The sequence below is a fragment of the Myodes glareolus genome, chromosome 6 (genome assembly GCF_982192425.1).
Source record: "Myodes glareolus chromosome 6, mMyoGla1.1, whole genome shotgun sequence".
Lineage (NCBI taxonomy): Eukaryota > Metazoa > Chordata > Mammalia > Rodentia > Cricetidae > Myodes > Myodes glareolus.
The window spans coordinates 101794979-101815660 of NC_142031.1; the positions used below are offsets into that span (position 1 = coordinate 101794979).

Below are 20682 nucleotides of genomic sequence, written 5' to 3' on the forward strand. Positions count from 1 at the left end.
GTGGTGGTAGGGATGAGGGAAAGATGCCCTTGTCCCTTGCCCCTACCACTTCCAGCTCGCAAGGAAGCTGACCCTTCCCTTTAGCAGCTCTAACACTTGGGAAAGCAGGCCCTGCACCTCATCTGAGCAGCACCACGGAGCTCACTCTATTGGCAGGGGGCACAGGTGAGCTGTCCTGAGAACATGAACATGGGAGAGCTGGCCCTGCCCCTCATCTGCCACATGGCAGCATGGGGCGGGGAGATGCTCTCCCCCTCAGTGCCTGAGGCAGGTGCGAGAGTTGGCTCTGAGGTCATCAGAGCAGGAAAGCTGCCCCTGCCCCCACCAGCTGCAGCACTTGGGAAGAGAGGCTCCTGCCCCTGGCCTGGGCAGTACAGTAGAGCTGGCCCGGGAGGTGGAGGTGTGGGAGAGCCGACCCTGAGGATGTGGAGGCAGTAGAACTGGCCCCACCCCTTGCTCATCTCTGAAAGCAGTGAACTAGCCAGGGCAATGAGGGAGAGCCCACCTTGGTGGTGAAGACAAGGGGAGAGCTGGTGGGCTGACTAACCCTGCAAACTACCCGGTCCTGAACCAGGGTTATAAATTTGCCCACCTCAACACGCATCCCATCTATGATCTGCTGGAGCACATGAAGGGGCCGGTCCTGTGGACCCAAAGCTGCGGGATCTTCACCACACAGGGCAACAGCAGGATAACCGGTAGGGATCCCAGTGAGGGCCCAGCATCGATAGTGTGACAGAAACCAGAGGCCTTAAATACAGAATATACGCCAGGTCATTGTCATCCTGAGCCTTAAATGCACTCCTGCCACCCTAAAACTGAAAAACAAAATGTAACTCTTGGTGAACAGGGATTGATGTTTGGTACTTTAAGACAATTCCACAACCCTCTGCCCTGGGTTCTGGTCTCTGTGCACACAGACTGACCAGATCTAGCGGGCTGCAGACAGCTCTGTTCTTCGATCCCATGCATATGCCCACTGTAGGGCCCCAGCGGTTCTTTCTTTTGGTTTTGGTTTCATTTTGCAAAAAGAGGAAGTATAATTATGCTCCCATAGAGAGAGCCCCTTGAACGTCGGCAAGGAGTTTTCAGTCAGCGCGATTGAAGGAGAAATGGTTCTTCCTGTGAGGAACAGAGCCATGTTTTCATCACTCCAGGAAAGACAAGCTAAGAGAGAGTTCCGTCCTGTACTGTGTTTTCGGTCTTTTCCTTTCCTGACTCTAATATGTATACGATGTGTCGCCCAGGGTCGCCAGGAAACTCCCTCTCCACTGAGCGTCTAGGAGACACTCTCTCCAGGACGTTAACCACTGTCTAGATCTCAGCAAAACACCCACAGAAGAGGCACAGTGAGCACAGCTTCTGGGCTCGGAACCCCAGAATCTGGAAAAGTGGAGGTCCCTCCCAACAGAACAAGTGGAAACCGATTGTTCCAGCCTAGGTGTGATTTTGGCTGTCATGTTCTTGGTTATGTGGCGAACCAAGCAGTCAGGTAGAAAGGCCTACTAGATACTACAGCTGTGCAGCTAAAACTCCTGTGGGAAAACTGGGCTAGCAAGGTAGGTTTGGAGGTCTCCAGCATAGAGTCAGTGTTGAAACCGTAAGCAAAAGTCTTAGGGGAAATGCAGAGTAGACAAAAAGAAGACAGGAAAAACGAAAGAAAGTGGAGAAGGACTATAGATTCTCTCAGAAGCCCAGAGAATTTCAAGGGGAAGGTACTCAGAGCAGAAAAGCCTCATAGTCTCCTCAGTGCACTGTGAGGAGTCTAGAAACCAGGTTTGCCTTTGAAAGGTCACACTTGGCCTGTTCTTGCAAATGGGCACTTGCTGAGGTAGGATGCTCGGGCGCCTCCTACCCTGCTCCAGTTCAGCCCAGACAGAAAGCATCCCCCTGCCTTTCTTACTGCTGGTGGTCCTTTCTCGTCCCTGCTACCCTGTTATGCATGAGCTGTGGCTCCCATGCCCAGCCTTGGCTCCCAGTGGTGTGGGGAGGCTGACTGCGGTAGAGACCACCCACCCTTTCTCCACAGTCAGTGGTGCAGCTGCGTGCTCCCAGCACAGCTCCGCCTCCAGCGCCAGCTCAGGGGCAGGAGCTTTTACCTGTTCTTCCAGGGGGAAAGAACAAACAAACAAAAAAAATGTTCTAAGCCCGTTCTTTATCTGTTCCCATTCTCCTCACGGCCATGATTGCCTTGCCTAAATTTCAGACTTACAGCTCTCTTCTCCCTTGATTTTGTTTTTGTTTTTCTGAGAGGGCATCCGACAATCAGCAGCAAAAAGGCCAGTTTGTTTAATTTAAATATACTGCAGCAAAGTGAAGGTAATGGTCCACACAGGCCATCTGCTGCCTGGCAGGTATCCATGAGTCAGGAAGAGAGACGGAGACTAAAATGTCCTCCGTCCTGTTGCCATGCTAACAGTCAGGCTAGGGGACATGGGGTGTTTGGCAGAAGGACGGTTTGCTCTCAACGTTAACCATTTTACCACAGGCCTCCCTGGACTTGATTGCTTGACTATAAAGTGTACCAAGGAGATTAAAATAGTCTTACCTGTTCCATACGGAAAAGAAGAAAAAAAGGACTACTTATGGAGTCCCTACTGTGTGCCAGGCACCATACTGGGGTTGCCTAAAGGCAGGCAAGAGCTGTGCCCTGGTCGTTTTTCCTAAAGACAATGCCCCTTTCTCTCTGCAGCTGGTCCTCTGGCAGATCTCTTTGCCTCTGCATCTGAGTTCTCATTGCTCTGGGGAGGGATCCCTGTCCTCAGCTCACCTTCTCTGGCATACTCTGTACCTGTTTGGACTCTAGTGTTTGGTTTGTGTTCTAGATAAGGGACGAAGTCATAATCTGCATCCTCCCTTCCTACGTTTCTTGTACGTACTGGAAATGAAATCGATTCTTCTATAGAAAATCACAGTCATTCTGGGATTACAGCTCGGTGGTAGAAGCCCTAGAGTTTACTCTTACCAAAGGAGTCTTGGGAATCTTGACTGATTCATGTTTCTTCCGACCTCAGGACTGTGGTGATGTGATCCAAACATACTCAGACTTCTCCTAGCCATCCGAGGCCTTCTGATTTGTTTGCCACTGGTTGGCCTCTGTGGGTCTCAGCCTCTATGTGCATTAAATGAAATAGGTCATAAGACCCTGGAATACATAAACGTAATTTCCACGCACTTTTCTGGAGGCCACTGCATACCTTTCTTGAGTTTTCCATGCCTTTGCTGGGTTTGAAAATGAGAAACAGCAGACTAGACTGCTGCTCAGATCGGAATGTACCTCCGGCTCTACATCCCCAGCAGGAGTGTTTCCACCATAAGAGGTGTCTGCATTCACTCAGGGAACCTGAGTTATAGGACATTTATCATGTGTGCTTATTGGTCAGACATGTGATTGACCATATTGGATGCCAGCCCTAGCTCTGGAATGTGTTACAAGTGATGTGTCAGGAATCCTGAAAGTTCTGCAGTGTGTTGTGGGGCTTCTCTTCTTCCCAAGGCCAACGGCCCTCCTACCTTGGGGCCATCCCACTAACTCTTATACTTTTTCTGGGGATTCTTATTTGACTCTGATTCCCCTGCATCCCCTGCTACCCACCCCACTGTGTTGCTCATGTACTGCTCTTGCTGGATTAGTTTTTTTTTTTTTTTTTTGGTTTCGTTTTGTTTTTTTTGGCCAGGGGGGAGGGGCGTTCAAGACAGGGTTTCTCTGTAGCTTTGGAGCCTGCCCTGGAACTAGCTCTCGTAGCCCAGGCTGGCCTCAGACTCACAGAGATCCACCTGCCTCTGCCTCCCGAGTGCTGTGATTAAAGGCGTGTGCCACCACCGCCCACCCGGACTGTGGCGAGGCCCTGCCTTGACTGTGTCCTTGCTGTTGAGGCAAGGTGCTAGTCTACCTCACTGCAGTGCTACAGCTGGGTTCTCAGCGTCTGTCTGGCCTCAGCCTGACAAGTACCTGGTCACAGCAAGGTGAGAGGATCACTGCACCACAGGCACTCTCAGTGTGCACCAGACATCCCAGTGTGTGCAGCGTCCCTCTCCCTGGGGACTTGGCATGTCCATAATTACAATACATGATCAGAAGGCTCTTTTCTCCAGCTGTCTTTCCAGAGCTAGTCCTGTGCCCCACAGGGCAGCCTGTTCCCTGTGCCTCTCATGAGCTTCATGTCTTTAAGATCTCTGTGTGCAACGTCTCTGGGGTCGGCTAGACTTGTGAGGAAGGTTAGTAAGTTACAAGCAGAGCATGTCGTCAGGTGACCTTGAGACGGAGGTGGCTACAGAGCCAATTCTTCTCAGGAGCATGCTCTTCTCTGACAGCGGTTTCAACTCAGTTCAAGCATGGGCCACTTGGCATTGGAGACATGCAGTGATGTGGTGAAGGTTGTGGATCACAGCATTTTTTATGTGAAAAGTGCCTCAGATGACAGCTAGCATCCTCCCCGTTCTTAGATGGAAATGGGAACATGTGTGTGTGTGCCATACGGTCGAGAGAGGAAGCCAGTCTCTACCTTCCATTTCCAATCCCTTGTCACCGACCCACTCTGCCTCCCTCCGTGCTCACCTGGGAAAGAACTGGGATCGCATCTCAGAGACTGCAACTTCCCTTCTGTGTTGGCTACAGAGCCATGTATGCTACAGGGTGCTGATAGTCATGGACAGCCAGCCAGAGACTGGGTATTGGGCCAGGCTACTGATCACAGGGCCCCCGGTACATTCTCACATTAGAAAGATGTTTTCCTGGTTACCTTTCCCTGCCTCTCTTCCCTCCCATGGGCTTTTTTCTGGGGTCCTTCAGCCTGTCATTGGGGCCTCTAGTTCTAGTCTCTCCCAAATCCATCTGCCTACTTTGTCAACCCAATTCCAATTTTGATTGTCTATTAAAGTAGTTGTTTAAAAAACAAAAACAAGGTAAGTTTGGTGCATGGATTATTTATTGCTACACAATTTCATCTCAAAACTGGCTTAGAAAAGCATATCACCAGGAGTGTTGGTATGCTGTAATAGCAATCATATCACAACCCTTATGGGCCAGGAACCCTACAGAGGCTCCTATAAGGGTGCCGTCAAGAGTCACCCAGGCTACAGCTACCATCTTTTATAACCTAAGCTCAGAAGTGGCATCTGTCCATTTGTCTGATTCATTAGAAGCAAGTTATTTGGTCCAGCCAACATTCCAGAACCGATTATTCCAGGATGTGTGTGGTGGGTCACTTTGGGCTGTCTGAGGTCTGGCTACCACATTTAGTTAGCTAGTCTGAGAATTTCACACAAAGATTTTCCAAAGATGAATAGATTTACCGCTCACTGGGGAATCACTGCCTGCCCTAGCTACTTACCATCACTGAAGGAAGGGTGGGAAACTCAATGCCCCTCATCCTTGCCTGACAAGTACTCACTACGCATCAACCTGTGCAAAACACACGGTAAAGGCATGGAATGTGAGAAGGCATGCTGCCACAGAGGATCAGAGCCCTGGGTCTCAGGAAGGCTGATGCCTGGGGGCCCAGCAGGCATGCATGGGTCAGGAAGTGAGAGTAAAGGGCAGTCATGCATCTGAGAGAGAGAAGAAGGCAGTATGAGACCTGCTGGTCAGTGAGGACACAGTCTTGTCAACAGAGAGAATGTTGACACCTCCTGTTTTGTTGTTGTTGTGTTCCATCTGAGCGACAGAGTAAAGCCTCTTGGCATCCCTGGACCAGTGGCATCCACAGTCAAGACCAGTTCCTTCTCAGGCAGTGCTGAAGCAACTACATAGCCATGAGCCACACATTGTGTCTTTGAGCTACTCTGGATACCAAAGTAGTCTTACTCCACCAGACAAGAGCCCCTGCCAGCTCTATCCCAACTTTTTTTTTAATTTATTTTTTCAATTTTAAGTGTATGAGTTTTTACCTGCATATATGTATGTGCACCGTGTGCTCTAGGTGCCTGGAGAGGTCAAAACTGGTCAATTAGATCCCTTGGAATTGGAGTTACAGATGATTGTGAGCCACCATGCGGGTGCTGGGACTTGAACCTGGGTCCTCTGGGGGCCAGAGCTTATAACCACTGAGCCATCACTACAACTCGCTGTTCCACCAGTTTTAATATGCAAATATTGGTGGCTGCTGGGAGGGAGAGAATCAGTTCTCTTCAGGGATGTAGCCCCTGAGAAACTACCCACAAACATGCTGGACTAAGGACTTTTTTTTTTTTTAAGTACATGAAATTGGGAGGGAATAGTGGTAGGGCAAACTGGGGGAAGAATTGGAGGGAAAGGATTAGGGTGAATTTGATCAAAACACATTTTTTATATATGTATGAAATACTCAATCTTTTTAAAAAAAAGTAACTGGCCAAAAGAGGATCTACTTGTAACTGTGAAGAAATGACACATACTCTGGAAAAGTAAGGAATAACAAAATGTTTAATAATTACTAACAAACAAAAATTAGTTATTTCACAAAATAAAAAAATACTTATGTCACCTTTTATTAATCCAAGTTTGTGGACTTTGGAGTTATTTCCGCTTGGAGCTATTAAATCGTTGCCAGTAAACATTTGTATGCTTTGGGTGGGCTTATGTTTTCATTTCTCTCAGGGAGCACTCCGGAGTGGGGGTTGCTGGGTTACGTGGGTAGGCTTCTATTGAAGGCTCTCAGAAACTGCTGAGATCCTTTCTGACCTGGCAATAGGAGGTTTCAGGTTCCCACACCCTTGCCTGTCATTTCAGCTGTGTTGCTCCTCGGCAGTTCTGAGCAGAGCATTGTGTGTGCAGTGTCCCTCTCCCTGGACACTTGGTGTGTACATAATTACAACACTCAAACACCTTCTTTGAGGAAACCTGTGCTCAGATTTCGCCCACCTTGCGGTTGGATTGTTTGTCGCGTTACTGAGTTAGGAGAAATCTCCGTATGCTCTGCTGCATATAGAATTTGTGGATGTTTCTTTCAGTCTGTGCCATCCTCTTGGTGCACATCCAACTTAAATTCATTTTTTTAACTGTAAAATTTAGTGTTGTTTTTTAAACTATATTTACAGAGTTATACCATCATCATTACCTTCAGTTTAAGAAACTTCATCACTTCATCAATCTCAAAAAAAAAAGTCACACCCGTTCACAATGTTCCCTGAGCCTTCCCAGCCCCCACTCTTAACTATATAACCACTAACATACTTTGTGATTTCCCTACTCTGGGATTTTTGTGTAAATTTAGAATATGTGTTCATTTGCTAATGGCTTCCTTCACTTAGCAAAATGTTTTCAAAATATGTGAATGTCATCAGTTCTTTGTTCCTTTTTATTGCCTAATACTATTTCATTGTCTGGCTGTAGCTCATTTTATTTAAGGCATTCCCCAGTTGACGTCTGACTCTTTGGCTGTGTTAGTGTTCTTGTGCACATCTGGAGACTGACTTCTGTTCAAACACGTTCTCATTTCTCTTGGATGGGAATGTCCCTGAGAATGGAATTGCCGTGTTATGTGGTACTCAGCCCTCTGAGGAGCACCCAGGCCATTTTCCAAGGCAGCTGCATCACTTACACTCCTGTTGGCAGTGCCTGCGGATTCCAGTCTCTCAGCGTTCTTGTTGGCACTTGTTATCTTTTCTGTAGAATTCGTCCTAACGGTGTAAAGTGTCTCTCATCGTGTCTTCCTTTCTCTCCTCGTGTTCAGTGCCATCGAAGGTCCTTTTCATGCCCTTTTGTACTTTGTTTTGTATCTTTAGAGAATTGTCTTCTTGATCTTTTGCTCGTTTTGTAATTAGATCGTCTGTCCTTTTATGACTGCGTCAGGAGAGTTCTTTGTACGTGAGAGGTAAAGCCCCTTATCAGATATGTCATCCTGAGACTTTTCTCCCTTTGTGTCTTCCTTTCACTCTCTTTCATTGTTGTTTCTCACTTAAATTATTTTATTATTTTATGTGTGTGTGCACGCACCCAGGCCCATGGAGGCCAGAAGTGGGTGCTGGTTCCCTCGGAGCCACCTGATGTAGGTGCAGGGATCCAAATGCCAGTTCTTTGACAGCAGTGATCTCTCCAGCTGTGACTGCTGGAACAGGATCTCATGCAGCCCTGGTGGTCCTGACTGGAGCTCCACATATAGCTGAGACTGACCTGCAACCCCAGCCCCAGCTGCCTCTCCCTCCAAAGGTCTGGGGTTACAGGCACACCCAACACCAAGCTCTCTCTTGTCTCAAGCTTTATTTGTTTGTTTGGTTTGGTTTTGTTTTTTTGTTGTTGTTTTGTTTTGTTTTTTAGGCAAGATCTTTCTTTTTAGCTCTGGATGACCTGAAAGTCACTATGTAGACCAGGCTGGTCTCAGACTCAGAGTTCTGCCTGCCTCTGCCTTCCCAGTGCTAATCTAGTGTTATTTATTTAGATAGTTGAGCCATTTCTTTAGTTGATCTCCTCTTATGGAGTTTAATGACTTCCTTTGAAAAGCAAAGGGTTTTTTTTAATCAAAAGATGATAATTTTACATCTCTCTGCAATATAGCCTGATCTAATTTATATATTGTATCAATTAACTAGGATAGCTATCATTATAAGCAGGTAATAATTTCCTGTGATAAGAACATTTGAAGCCTTCTCTTCTGGATATTTTGGTAAATGTCTCTAATTTAATTTAAAAAAAACATTTATCATGGTCTAAGGAGATGGCTTGTTGGTAAAACACTTAGCCTGAAAGAATAAGAACATGGTGGCACACACTTGTAATCCCAGCACTGGGGATGCAGAAATAAGACCACTCCTGGGAGTCGCTGGCCAGCTAAACTAACCTAATCAGTGAACCACATTTTCAATGAGAGGCCCCCATCTCAGGTGGACGGTGGAAAGATAGCTCAGCGGTTGAAAGCTATGACCATGCTGGATGTGGTGAGAAATACCTACAGTCCCAGCATTTGGGAAGTAGAGGCAGGCGGATCTTTTGTGATCTACATAGTGAGTTCCAGGACAGCCAGGGATACACAGAGAAACCTGTCTTAAACAAACAAGCAAAAAACTTGGTTGGTCTTCCAAAGGACCTGGGTTCAATTCCAAACACTCACATGACAGCTCACAACCATCTGTAACTCTGATTTCAGGGGATCTGACTCATCTTTGGGCACCAGATACACATGTGGCACACAGACCCACATACATGCAGGCACAACACCCATATACATAAAATAAAAATAAGTAAATCTTAAGAAAAACTAGGCGGGGAGTAACTGTAGAAGGTGCCGAATGCTGGTCTCTGGCTCCTCTGCGCAGCATAAACAGACACATTAAAAAACAAAACCATTTATTCCTTTTTTTTCTTTTCTTTTTCTTAAGTGAGTTTTTTAGAAAGATTTATTTATGTGCAGGAGTGCGCCATCTGCACGTGTGCCTGCACATCAGAGGAGGGCATCAGATCCCATTAGAGATGGCTGTGAGCCACCATGTGGTTGCTGGGATTTGAACTCAGGACCTCTGGAGGAGCAGCCAGCGCTCCTAATTGTTGAGCCATCTCTCCAGCCCCCCCTTTTTTCTTTTAAACATAATGATTTGGGTATTATGTCCAAGATGCCTTTGCATAAGATTTTCCTTTGCCTTCTTTGAGAAATTATGAAATATTAGCTCTAATACTTACTATGCTTCATTTTGAGGTTCTTCTGTTGGTTTGGGGTGTTTTGGTTTGGTTTGGTTGGTTGTTCGAGACAGGGTTTCTCTGTTTATTCCTGCCTGCCCTGGAACTCACTCTGTAACCAGGCCGGCCTTGAACTCAGAGCCACCTGCCTCTGCCTTTCACAGGCTTGGATTAAAGAGGTGCGCCACCCCTACCTGGTGCTTTGTCTTTTTAATGTGATGGGAAGTAAGGGTCTAAATTCATATTTATTTGTATCATGGCTCACTCTCTAAGAATATGCTAAGTGATAAAAGCAAATTTAAAAGTAATTATTGTAGTTCAATGCCATTCGTACAGAATTTAAAGGCATGAAAATGTTATATTCATTTTCATGAATATAATACATGGGTTTTTAAGAAAAGTTTCACACCAAAATCTCTGGCAAGAAAAACAGGAAGTTTCCAAAGGGAAAAATGAAGGTACTGACCCTGTGAAGAATTGGTGGTAAAGGAGTCTTCAAGTCTGTCTGTACTGTTTTTAGATTAAAATAAATTGTATGTAATTATTCATTTGGGGTGGTTGATGGTATTATACTCAGTCATTTTCTGAGCTTTTATGTTTCTTAATTAAAACACACAGAGCTGGAGTTACAGTGTTCCTGTAATCCCAGTACTTGGGAGCTAGAGGCAGGAGGAAGAGGAGTTCAAGGCTACTCTCAGTGATAGCAAGTTCAAGGCCAGCCTAGGGTACGTGAGACACCCATACACAAAGGTTCAGGAAGAATCACAGAGAACAGGGCAGAGTGACATGCTCCTGAAATCCCAGCATGGAGCCACAGCAGGAGGATCTTCAAGCTGAGGCCATATCTCAGAAAACAAACCTAGAAAATAGGAGCAATAGAAAACAAAATAGTCCATTCAGCACCCACACAGCTGCACAGGAGGGCAGGCACTGTGCGTCCCTCCAGGCTGCTCGGTCTGGGGTATATTCTGTCTGTGCGGCGTTTCTGGTCTAGATCCCCGGGGGAATTCACAGGAACTTGTGTTCACTGTCACTTCTATTTTCCCAGTTTTGCTCCCACAAAATCCACCGACCTGACCCCCTCTGGGGTAGTTTAACTGTTATACCCCATTGCTCCAAGCTACCTCTTAGGGGGTCAGCCCTATCAAGATGAAAGTGAGCATCTCTTTTCCCAGCTGCTGGCCGTCAGAAACAGTGAAGTGGACAGTGAACACAAACTTGGATGTTTCTGCAAGAAGTGCATGGCTGCAGAAGTAGCTGCTGATGCCCTGGGTGAACAACAAATAAGGTTTTCCCACGGCGGAGTGAGTGGCGTTCTTGTTCCAGACCCAGGAGAACTGGAGAGGGAAAGCGCACCTCCGTTTGGAGCGTTCCCAACTTGGTTATTTTTAAGAGAGAAGGATATTCCTGGATTGACAGACACTACTGTGCCTCGGTGGTTGGGACCCAAAAGAGCTAGCAGAATCTGAAAACTTAAAGAGAGATGATGTCCGCCAATGTTGTCAGAAAGCCCTTAAACAAAGGAGGGAAGAAGCCCAGGACCAGTGCACCTAAGATTCAGTGCCTTGTTACTCCATGTATCCTGCAGCACAAACGCTCTGAAGAAACAATATATTCAGCAAAATAAGGAGGCTCCCGAACATGTTAAGCTTTTGACCAAGAGAATGAAAGAGGCCAAAGAGAAATACCAGCAACAGATTGCCAAGAGCTATAGGCTGTCCTCACCGAGAGCTTTTACTTCCAAGTCTGAGTCCAGTCAAAAATAAGCCTTTAAGAGTAATGAATAGCTGGGCAGTGGTGGCGCACCACTTTAATCCCAGAACTCGGGAGGCAGAGGCAGGCAGATCTCTGTGAGTTTTAAGCCAGCCTGGGCTTCATAGTTCCAAGATAACCAGAGCTAAATGGAAGAGACCCTGTCAAGAGATAGAGAGGGGGAGAGAAATAAATGATCTGCTTGGGGGGAAAGTCCAGAACTATACCAGGCTTTCCTGAGGAAGGTCCCCCTCTAATGAGCATGTGGCCGCTCTCTCCTGGTCCTTGGCTACCCAAACAGACCTCCCTGTGCAGGCCTGCCTCCGGGCTGAGCCTCCTGGGGTGGGATCTCAAGTGAAAGAAGGAAGGCTGCTGTACAGCCGTGGGGCGGAAGGGTTCTTCTGCCACGGCCCCTGGCAAGCTGTGCTTCCTCCCACACACGCTCGAGAAGCCTCACACGTGATCTTGATTTTCATCTATAAAAGCTAGATTAAAAGATGGGCAGTTTCTACCCACAGGATCTTGTGGGATCAGATGAGGATGGGTACAGAATGTTGACATGCAAACACGAGGATCTTTGTGGGGTTTTTTGTTAATTTTTTTCCTTCTTGGATCCTCCTGGATGCAGCCTTTCTTTTTGCCACATGCTTCCAACGTCTCTCAGCCTCTTTTGGTTTTGATTTTCACCCTGTAGTTTTGAATTTTCTGTGTAACCCAGCCCTTTGAGTTCCCAGTCATCCTCCTGCCTCCTAAGTGTGAGGTCTCAGCCTGTTCTTAAAACGCTCTTACTCCCGCACTGCCCTCTTCCCTCTTCTTTCTCTTCCTTTTCTGAGTCCTGGCCCTCTTTTTTTAAAAAAAAAAAAAAAACAAAAAACAAAAAAACAAAAAACAAAAAACAAAAAAAAACAAAAAACAAAAAGCATGGTCCTGGCTGGGAAGTGCTTTCCTCTTTTGTTAGAGAGATTGGACACCCAAAATGACATGTTTTCTCTCCCATCCTCCCAGGCTCAAGCCACAGGGTCACCTCACACATCACCCACTCATGGAGGTGGCCGCCCTATGCCCATGCCCGTGCGTTCCACGTCCGCCGGCTCCACCCCTACCCATGGCCCACAGGATTCACTGAGTGGAGTTGGAGGAGACGTCCAGGAGGCCTTTGCACAAGGTGAGTTTCCAGGCAAGTCTGTGGAGAGCTGCGGGGCTAAGTCACATACCGGGTCCCTGCCAGAATTCTTCCAGTTTTCCTTTTGTGCTCTTGACTTTGGAAGATCAGATAGCGTGGCCTTAGTAATCAGATTTGCAGTATAAATAAGTTATGTGCTGGGTCCTTCTCCATGATAGGCTGGTCTTCCATGGGAGGTCTGCAGGCACACGTGTGAAGACAACTGGCCTTCTGGGTTCTGAGTTCTAGCCTGAAGGAAATGCCTTGCCCTTTGGACTTTGCTCCTCACACATTTGTCCCCTAAGGTCCTTAGAATAAGTAAGAACAGGAAAAGTGGTGATTTCCATAGGACCTAAGCATGCCAAAGATCAGTAGGCATGCATTTGCCATGCGGCCGACCGAGGAACCAGGGACCTACAATCTTAAATAATGAGCAAGGGAGTCTGGAGGGGAGGGAATGCGGACAAGGAAATGGGAGGCAGTGGTGTTAGAGAACTTAGTCCCTCACCCTGAGACTGAGGAACTTTCTGGGGCAACACTAAGCCAGAACTCTACTGTGGTGCCTTTGAAGCATGGACTTGCTGGGTCCCTGATCCCCGGTGGAGAAGACGGAGCGGATGTCCAGGAGCGTGCAGACCTGTGGCAGTCCCACCTTCCCTAATCACCTCTGCGCCCGGGTTCCAGGCCCACACTGCCTGGGGCGTCTCTCAGCTCCCTCTTCCATGCTCACCATCTGCACTGCCATCTGCTCTGACTCCTCAGGTACAAGGAGAAACCTCCGCAATGACCTGCTGGTGGCTGCTGACTCGATCACCAACACCATGTCGTCCCTGGTGAAGGAGCTTCATTCAGGTGAAACCCAGCGCTCCCCACCAGTCTCCACCTCCCCTGCGCCCACATCTCCCTGCCCTCTCCTACCACCGGGCACACAGCCCTTCCTGCCACTCCGTTTTCCCTTCTAGGAGCACACAGGATCTTCACCCAGTGCCTCCCTCCCACACGTGATCACAGTTTATATTAAGAACAGTCTGAAGGAGCAGACACAATTCCAGCTTGAAGGCAAATCTGCTCCTCAGTGCAGCCAGCTCCCCGCCTCACTCTCTGTCTCCACCTACACTTTGTCCACAGGGTCTCTTTCCCTAGGGGCCGCCGCCTCATTCTGAAGCTATCCTGGATGTGGCAGCAGTCAGCACAAGCCACCTGTCTCTATTCCAGCCGCCCTCTGGCTTCCTGCTGTTTGATTCTGTTTAGAAACCCTGTCTTCTCCTTTTGTCTGTGACCAGGCTCTGATCTCACCTGAAGATCCCAGCTGCAGCTCCCTCCGTTCTTCACCTTTGGTTCTATTTGACTTCTCTCTCCTCTCCATGACTCAGCCAGTGCAGTGGCTTCCCAGGGTCCTCTGCCTCACTGCGTTGTCCCACAAAACCACGAGTAGCCCATAGCTCCATCAGGGATATAACCACTCGGTGCTTAGGAGTTACTTTGTAGCCTTGGCGTTCCCCCGAGAGCTGCAGGTCCCCAGTGCTGCAGCACTCACACTGAAGGCCCGTCTCTGTCCTTTCTTACCCAAGGCAGTGCTTGTAAGAACTCTGCAGTGGCCTCTAGCAGGGCTGTCAAGCAGAAACCCAGAGCAGTGTTTCCAGGGGACATTCAGACAGTCCTGTGGAAGGCACGCCCAGGGTGTTTTCAGCAGGAGAAAGCATCTCCTTTTGGGCTGTCATTTTTTCCACACCTCAGCCCTCAAGTCCTTCTGTTTTCCTTCAGAAGAGATTACACCTGTGGCCTGATTGGCTTTCCCAGCTCAGGTCCGTCACCCATTCTGCCTCAGGCAATATGATGCCCTCACCCTCTCTCATCCTGTTTCTCATGCCCACACTGAAGCCCAGCCTTCTGTACCTGCACAGAGCTGGGGATGGGTGACCTCAGGATGACCTCACAGCTGATTAGGAAGCCCTTTCTCGAATATAGCTCCCTGATAGGTTTCACTTGGTGTTTCAGAGAAAATTTCTTAGGGATTTTTAGGACATGCGGAGAAAGTATAGTTAGAGTTTATGCAAAATGAGCCACTCACAAGCTCAGTACTCAAGAATGGGAATGTAACTTGATTGACAGGAACTGATCAGGCATGGCAGTGCATGCCTGCCATCCCCAATACTTGAGAGGCTTATGAATTCAAAGCCCACCTAGGCCATATGGTGGGGGAAAGGGGCAAGAACATCAGTCAATATGAAAAGCTGATTTTAATAAAATTGTGTCATTTAGAAGGTGTATTAGGTATATTAGTGATCCTGTTGTGGAACCTCCTTGTTTTAGAAATGTGGGATCTTTTAGAAAAATAACTTGCTTGCAATCACGCAACATGCAGAGGCAAAGCTAGATCTAGAGCTTGGGTGTAGAGAAACATGGAGCCAGGGCTCTGAGCTGACCCAGGACAGACTACAGGGCAGTCTGTAGTCTCTGTGGTTCCTTTTCCCAAGTACAGACGCCTATATCTGACACAGACAAATGCACACATGACCCAGCACCCTTGTTAAATACAGAGATAAACCCTGTTCCTCAGTTGGTGGGAGACGCATGGTGACTCCCTTGAAGTGGCTTCAGGGGCCTTTATTAGGCTGGGAGTGGGTATCCAGGTCGGCTTTTCATACACTTCCTACAGCCTGCATAGGACACACATCTGTAGTTTGTCTTCACCATCTTCCAAAAATACTTTCAAGTAATGGACTCCTAGAGTTCAAAAGGGTCTTAAAGATATTTCATTGAGCTTGCTGTCAATTTAAAAGCCTCCAGTTTGAATATTTCCAGGGAGCTCATTTATAGCCAGGTCTAATCACTGGAGATTTCTTCCTTATTAGGGAACTGAAATCTTCCTTTCTATCATGGGTTGTTTCCCGCCTAAAGCCGCCCTAAGTCCAGACTTCCTCTCTAGGCCTCCTTTAGAGTGTTTAGTGGTAGATAATGTGGTAACTCCCAAGTTTTCTCCTTTTCTAGGAGATTCTACCCAATCCCTTTAACATGCATCAGATACAACAGCCGTTAACATCATGCCCTCTGCTTCATGGATGTGCAGGGTTCCAATCAAACAGTGCCAGGGTGTGGAGCTGGTGGGCATGGTCAGGGGACATGTATACACCCTGGAGGCTGCTTGCTGCATTAGGTCTCTGCCTCGGGCCCCCAGCCTCCCACACTAGTACTAGACCAAACAGTCGTTGTTTCCATGGTAGAGGAAGGTACAGAGAAAGAAGAGGAGGTTCAGGATGAGAAAGACAGGACCCCTGGTCTGAATGGGAGCCCAAGCTCCAGAACAATGGATGCTAATTTCCTTTACCTTTGTTCCCGCCTCCCCGAGTCTGCAGCCCCCACAGTTCCTCTTGCCTGTTCTGCCTCCAGCCTGGTGTGCCCACAGGTGGTAACACCGGGCGATACTCACACTCTGGGATGCAAACAAGTCACAGAACCTCGCCCTTCTTCACAGGGTTGATGGTCTCGTTGGAGAAGCACAACTGAGGCATGCAGAGGAAGTGTGGGAGAAGACAGCAGCAGAAGAGGTGGATCAGAAAGTATTAAATGTCGGCTGGGGGTTGCTCGCCCGGCACACCACATACACCACAGGAGCAGTGGCATGCCCCAGAATCCCAGTGCTTGGCAGGTGGAGGCAGGAGCATCTGAAATTCAGGCTCATTCTCTGCTGCAGAGTGGGTGTGAGGCCAGTGTGGGTTACATGAAGCCTTGTGTCAAAAGGAAACACCATTAAAGCTGGGTGTGTTGGCACTCACCTTTAATCCCAGCACGCAGGAGGCAGAAGCAGGCAGATCTATGATTTTGAGGCCAGCCTGGTCTATGGAGCAAGTTCCAGGAGAACCAGAGCTACCCAGAGAAACCTTGTCACAAAACAAAACACACCAAACCATTAAATGTATAGCAAATAGTACTATTCTGAAAAGGAAAAGACTTGTAGGTTGGAATAGATGGCTTCCTGGAAGAATAAAGCGAGAAAGAAAGATGTTGGTAAAGGACAATAATGCCTCCTTAGACTCTATGTGTAGAAACTATTTGTGTACTTGTTATGTGGGAAGAGATCTGTGCTAAATGATTTCATGTAAAATCTCATGTGATCCTTTACATTAAAATATGCAAATAATAATACCCCCATTTTAGTAATAGGAAAATATATTCTTGGGGAGTCTGTTCATACAGCCTCTGGGTGGGAATAAGTGGGCTTGAAGTGGGCTTTCTGACCCCAAACATCTTTTTTTTTTTGGTTTTTTGGGTTTTTTTTTGAGACAGTTTCTCAATGTACCAAGCTTTATGTTCTTATCATCTTTCTTTTTTTTTTAAAGATTTATTTATTAATTATGTATACAGTATTCTTAGTATTCTGCATGTATGCCTGCAGGCCAGAAGAGGGCACCAGATCTCATTACAGATGGTTGTGAGCCACCATGTGGTTGCTGGGAATTGAACTCAGGACCTTTGGAAGAGCAAGCAGCGCTCTTAACCACTGAGCCATCTCTCCAGCCCCTCTTATCATCTTTCAGTTTTATTTATTAAGCAGATAACAAAATCCTCTTGAGGCATTTGAGAGTCTCCAGTTCTCTCTATCATATGTTAATATGTTGTTCCTGGATTCCTCCAGAACGTAAACTCCCTAAGGCAGAGATTTTGGCCTTTGTTGTTGGTGATGTATTCCCAGTAGTTCCACTATTCAGGAACAGTGCCTGCCATCTAGTAATGACAGTGCATGAACCTAAGGAAAGGATCAGGGCAACATGATAGTGTTATGTGAGGAGGAGTGGTCTATTAACCTCAGGAAGTGAGGAGAGAGACCCATGCTGCCTCCTGGCTACCTGCTAGACCTGTAGGTAGGTCTGTCACACAGCCCCAGGGGGGAAGAATTCTAGACAAGGCTCTCGAGGCTCATTAACTGGGCAGGTTAATAAATGGCAGGACCTGGACTCACTCCAGGAGTTTCCAACTCCAAGCCAGTGCTTTAGTCCAAGCAGAACAATTAGACCAAGCAAAGTGGGGAAGCCCCAGTGCAAGGTGTAAGGCAGTCAAGGGGGGACAGGTGGGAACCCTCTCAGGACAGTGGCTCTGTGGTGCCATTTAGCCCCTGGGATGGTACGGATAAGAGAGAGCGTTTGCAGGCTCAGGGGCAAGGAGTTTGTCAGCAAGGGCACTGACATTGCCTAGGAGACGGGAGAAAACATTGTGTAAGTACAGAAACCATTAGAAGCCAAAGTGAGGCCTGGGAGAAATAGGCCACTGGGCATGAGTTTGTGGGAATTGCTGTCCTGGCCACACACCTCAGGCTGTCAGAGGAGAAACAGCCATTCGGAGGTCCAGGTCCAGATAAGAAGGCCATGAGGCAAGAGAAACCAAGATGTGCCTCTCATGTAAACACCCGCCCACCCCAAACACATGTCTGTACCCCAATCAAACTCCAGCATTGCTGTGGAAATGTTTTGACTAAAGGTGTAGCAGCTGCCGCCTTGGCCCTCCCTTCCCGTGGCACACTGCTCCAGGAGGGCCTCCAGGTCGCTCCTCAGCTTCCCTCCGCCCCCCAAAGCAAGCCTAGAGCCCGGCTTTGCTGCTCCACTCTTGCCTTAGCCGTGGACTCCACCCCCGTAGGAACTGGAGTGGTTTCTGTTAGCCCAACCTCAGGACCCTCTCTGTCACTGGCTGACCACCTTTCTGACTGACTGGATGCTTGCTCTTAGCTCTTAGTATCTCTTGATCCCTCTAGGTGCACATCCCGGGGTCTGTATGTCTGTATGGAGACTGTGAGAATGCCTGAGTGTCTATGACTCTCAGGTGCCGTCTCTAAGAGCAAGGGGTAAAGAGTCGGGGTGCAAGATGAGGAAAGTTTTGTTTTTGCTTGCCTCTAAACGTTGTATGAGTCCTTCCAGATACCGAAATGTGGAGACATTCAGAATCAATAACTATCAATTTTACAGAGGAAGATTTCTCTTCCTTGGGGTGAAGTCAGGCTCACTTGAGAAACACAGCTCTGTCAGCTCCCAGCTCAGCACACATGGTGTCTTCAGCACACATGAACAGCACATGGCCTCTTTTGAAGAACTCTGACCAAAGCAGGCTTCCCAGCCATAGTCACTCCTAGCTCTCACCTCTGCCATAACCTGGCTGTCTGAATCCCAGAGAAGGATGCTGCTACTCTGTGGTACCCTTCCCTCTGAGCACCCCTTTATCCTGCGTGTAAAACAAGACCACACGATGAGGCCTAGACTGCCGCCTCCTTTTTTGCCCCAGTACCCCACATTCATCTGAGCCACTCCGGAGCTCCTGTGTCCTTCAGAATGTCCCCTAGGGATCTAGTTTATACACTGAAGCACGGATGCATATCTAGACAGCAGTAACCCTCTCTGAGGACACACGTGGGCTCAGAATGTCCAAGGAGGAGCTGGCTAGCAAAGTTGTTCAAGAACATAGAGAAACAATGTTCCAGTCAAAACTGTTTCCACTTTGTAGAGTGCAGGCTCTGGTCTCTCCCCCTCCCCCGCCCCTCATAGCCTCTTCTTAGAGTTGGTTTGATTTTCCTTCATAACATTCCCATGTCAGTAGTGGGTTGTGAGTAACTGCCCCTACCTCATTATCCCTTGCAGGAAAGCTCAACAGAAAGGGAGATTTAAGGCTAGCCCCTGGGCCGGGTGGGTCAGGGAAGCCCCCTTAGAGAAGTCCAGGGGCCTGAGAAGAGCCGGAGTGTAACCTCAGTATTTTTTCTGCCTATGCTGCCACAGGTTAGCCAAGGAGCAGCCCGGACACAGGATGCCCAGGTGAGTAGTGAGCCCTCATCTTCCTCTTTTCCTTCTTCCGTCTCAGGTCCCAAGCCAGAGCAAGCCTTACAGTTAGGATTTTCTCGAAAGAGCCAATTCTGCCTTTTCCTCTGCTCCCGCACAGCTGTCTCCACTGGACCTGTTTACTAGGTTTCCAGGCAGTGGCTTAACTTAAATTGTGTGTCTGTGGCCTGGTGTCACCAATAGCACTGACTGAAGCAGGTGGCAGAGTAGCAGTTGAGAGTAGCCACCCTCCTGGGCTTCCTCTGCTTCTGTAGTCCTGTCCTCTGTAGCCACTGTCTCCCCACAGCCAGAATTCCCCTGGGACCCTTTCACTCAACACTGCCTGCTTGTGTGGTCCCTACCCAGTCACATGAACTGCAGAGAGCCGTGAGTCAAAGGACAGACAGACACTCTTCTGGTCTTAAGGAATGAAAGGAATGAACCTGTCACATTTTTTTTTATCTGTAGTTTTGATGCAACTTCTGAATTTGCTTTCTTTTCTTTTTTGTTTGTTTATTGGTGCTCCAAGACTGTCTCATTGTGTAGGCTTGACTGTTCCTGCTTCCCAAGTGCTGGGACTGAAGGGGTGTGCCACCACCCCTGGTCTCCACTTCTTATTTTTAAGAATTGAGCATCTTTTTCAGTTGCAAATCTTCAGGGTAGAAAACCCAGGGCCATGGCATCACCAGCCAAAAAAGGAACTGTCTCAGATAACCTTCTAAGAATGTCATCTTAGAGCCACCTCCAGGGCTGAACTGGGCCCCACCCTTCTTGCAAGGTCAACTGCACACTTGGTCTGCAAAGCTGGCTGCAGGTGGGCAACACCAGCATACTGCAGTGTATGCAGATCAGGCCCTTCCTGTGGCAAGCCCAGACTGCCACACACTGCTGGTGAGGTCAGGAACTGACTCAGAGGATATGTGAGCACTGTCCAGTCAGCTCCATCGGTTCACATGAAGGAGCCAAAGCCCACACTCGAGGACTGGGTGCCAAGACTGGGATCACATGGTGTTGCTGCCTCACCTCCTGACCAACGCCAGGAGTTATGAGAAGCCGCAGTAGAGTTAGATGAAAAGTCCCGCGTACAGTGGCCCGCTCTCTGAGGCCGAAGGCTTCCTCCCTTTCCTCTGCATTCTCTGCCCATCTCCTCTACCACACTTCCTCCCCTTCCAAATCCGCCATTGTCACCCAGTTTTTTTATTCAATGGGAGCCCTTCCTACCCCTGTGACATAAGCAGTGACCTCAGAAGACACGCATCCTCACCCTACCCAACCCTGTCCACCAAAAAGAGAAGAACTGAGAGCCCCAACCTCCACTCTCCCTGCAGATCTGCCGCTTCACAGCTGTTGGTAGCTTTGCCCTGAGCCCCCAGTGTGCTTGT

The 20682-nt window shown here is 48.1% G+C and overlaps 1 protein-coding gene across 1 annotated transcript in view; it reads left to right on the forward strand.

Moving 5' to 3' along the window:
- Dtnb (dystrobrevin beta) overlaps positions 1–20682 on the forward strand; it is a 201445-nt gene that overhangs the window by 180432 nt on the left and 331 nt on the right. The window contains 2 exon segments of the mRNA XM_085691200.2: positions 12347–12506; positions 13266–13355. Of these exon segments, the coding sequence (XP_085547326.1) occupies positions 12347–12506; positions 13266–13355 (250 nt within the window).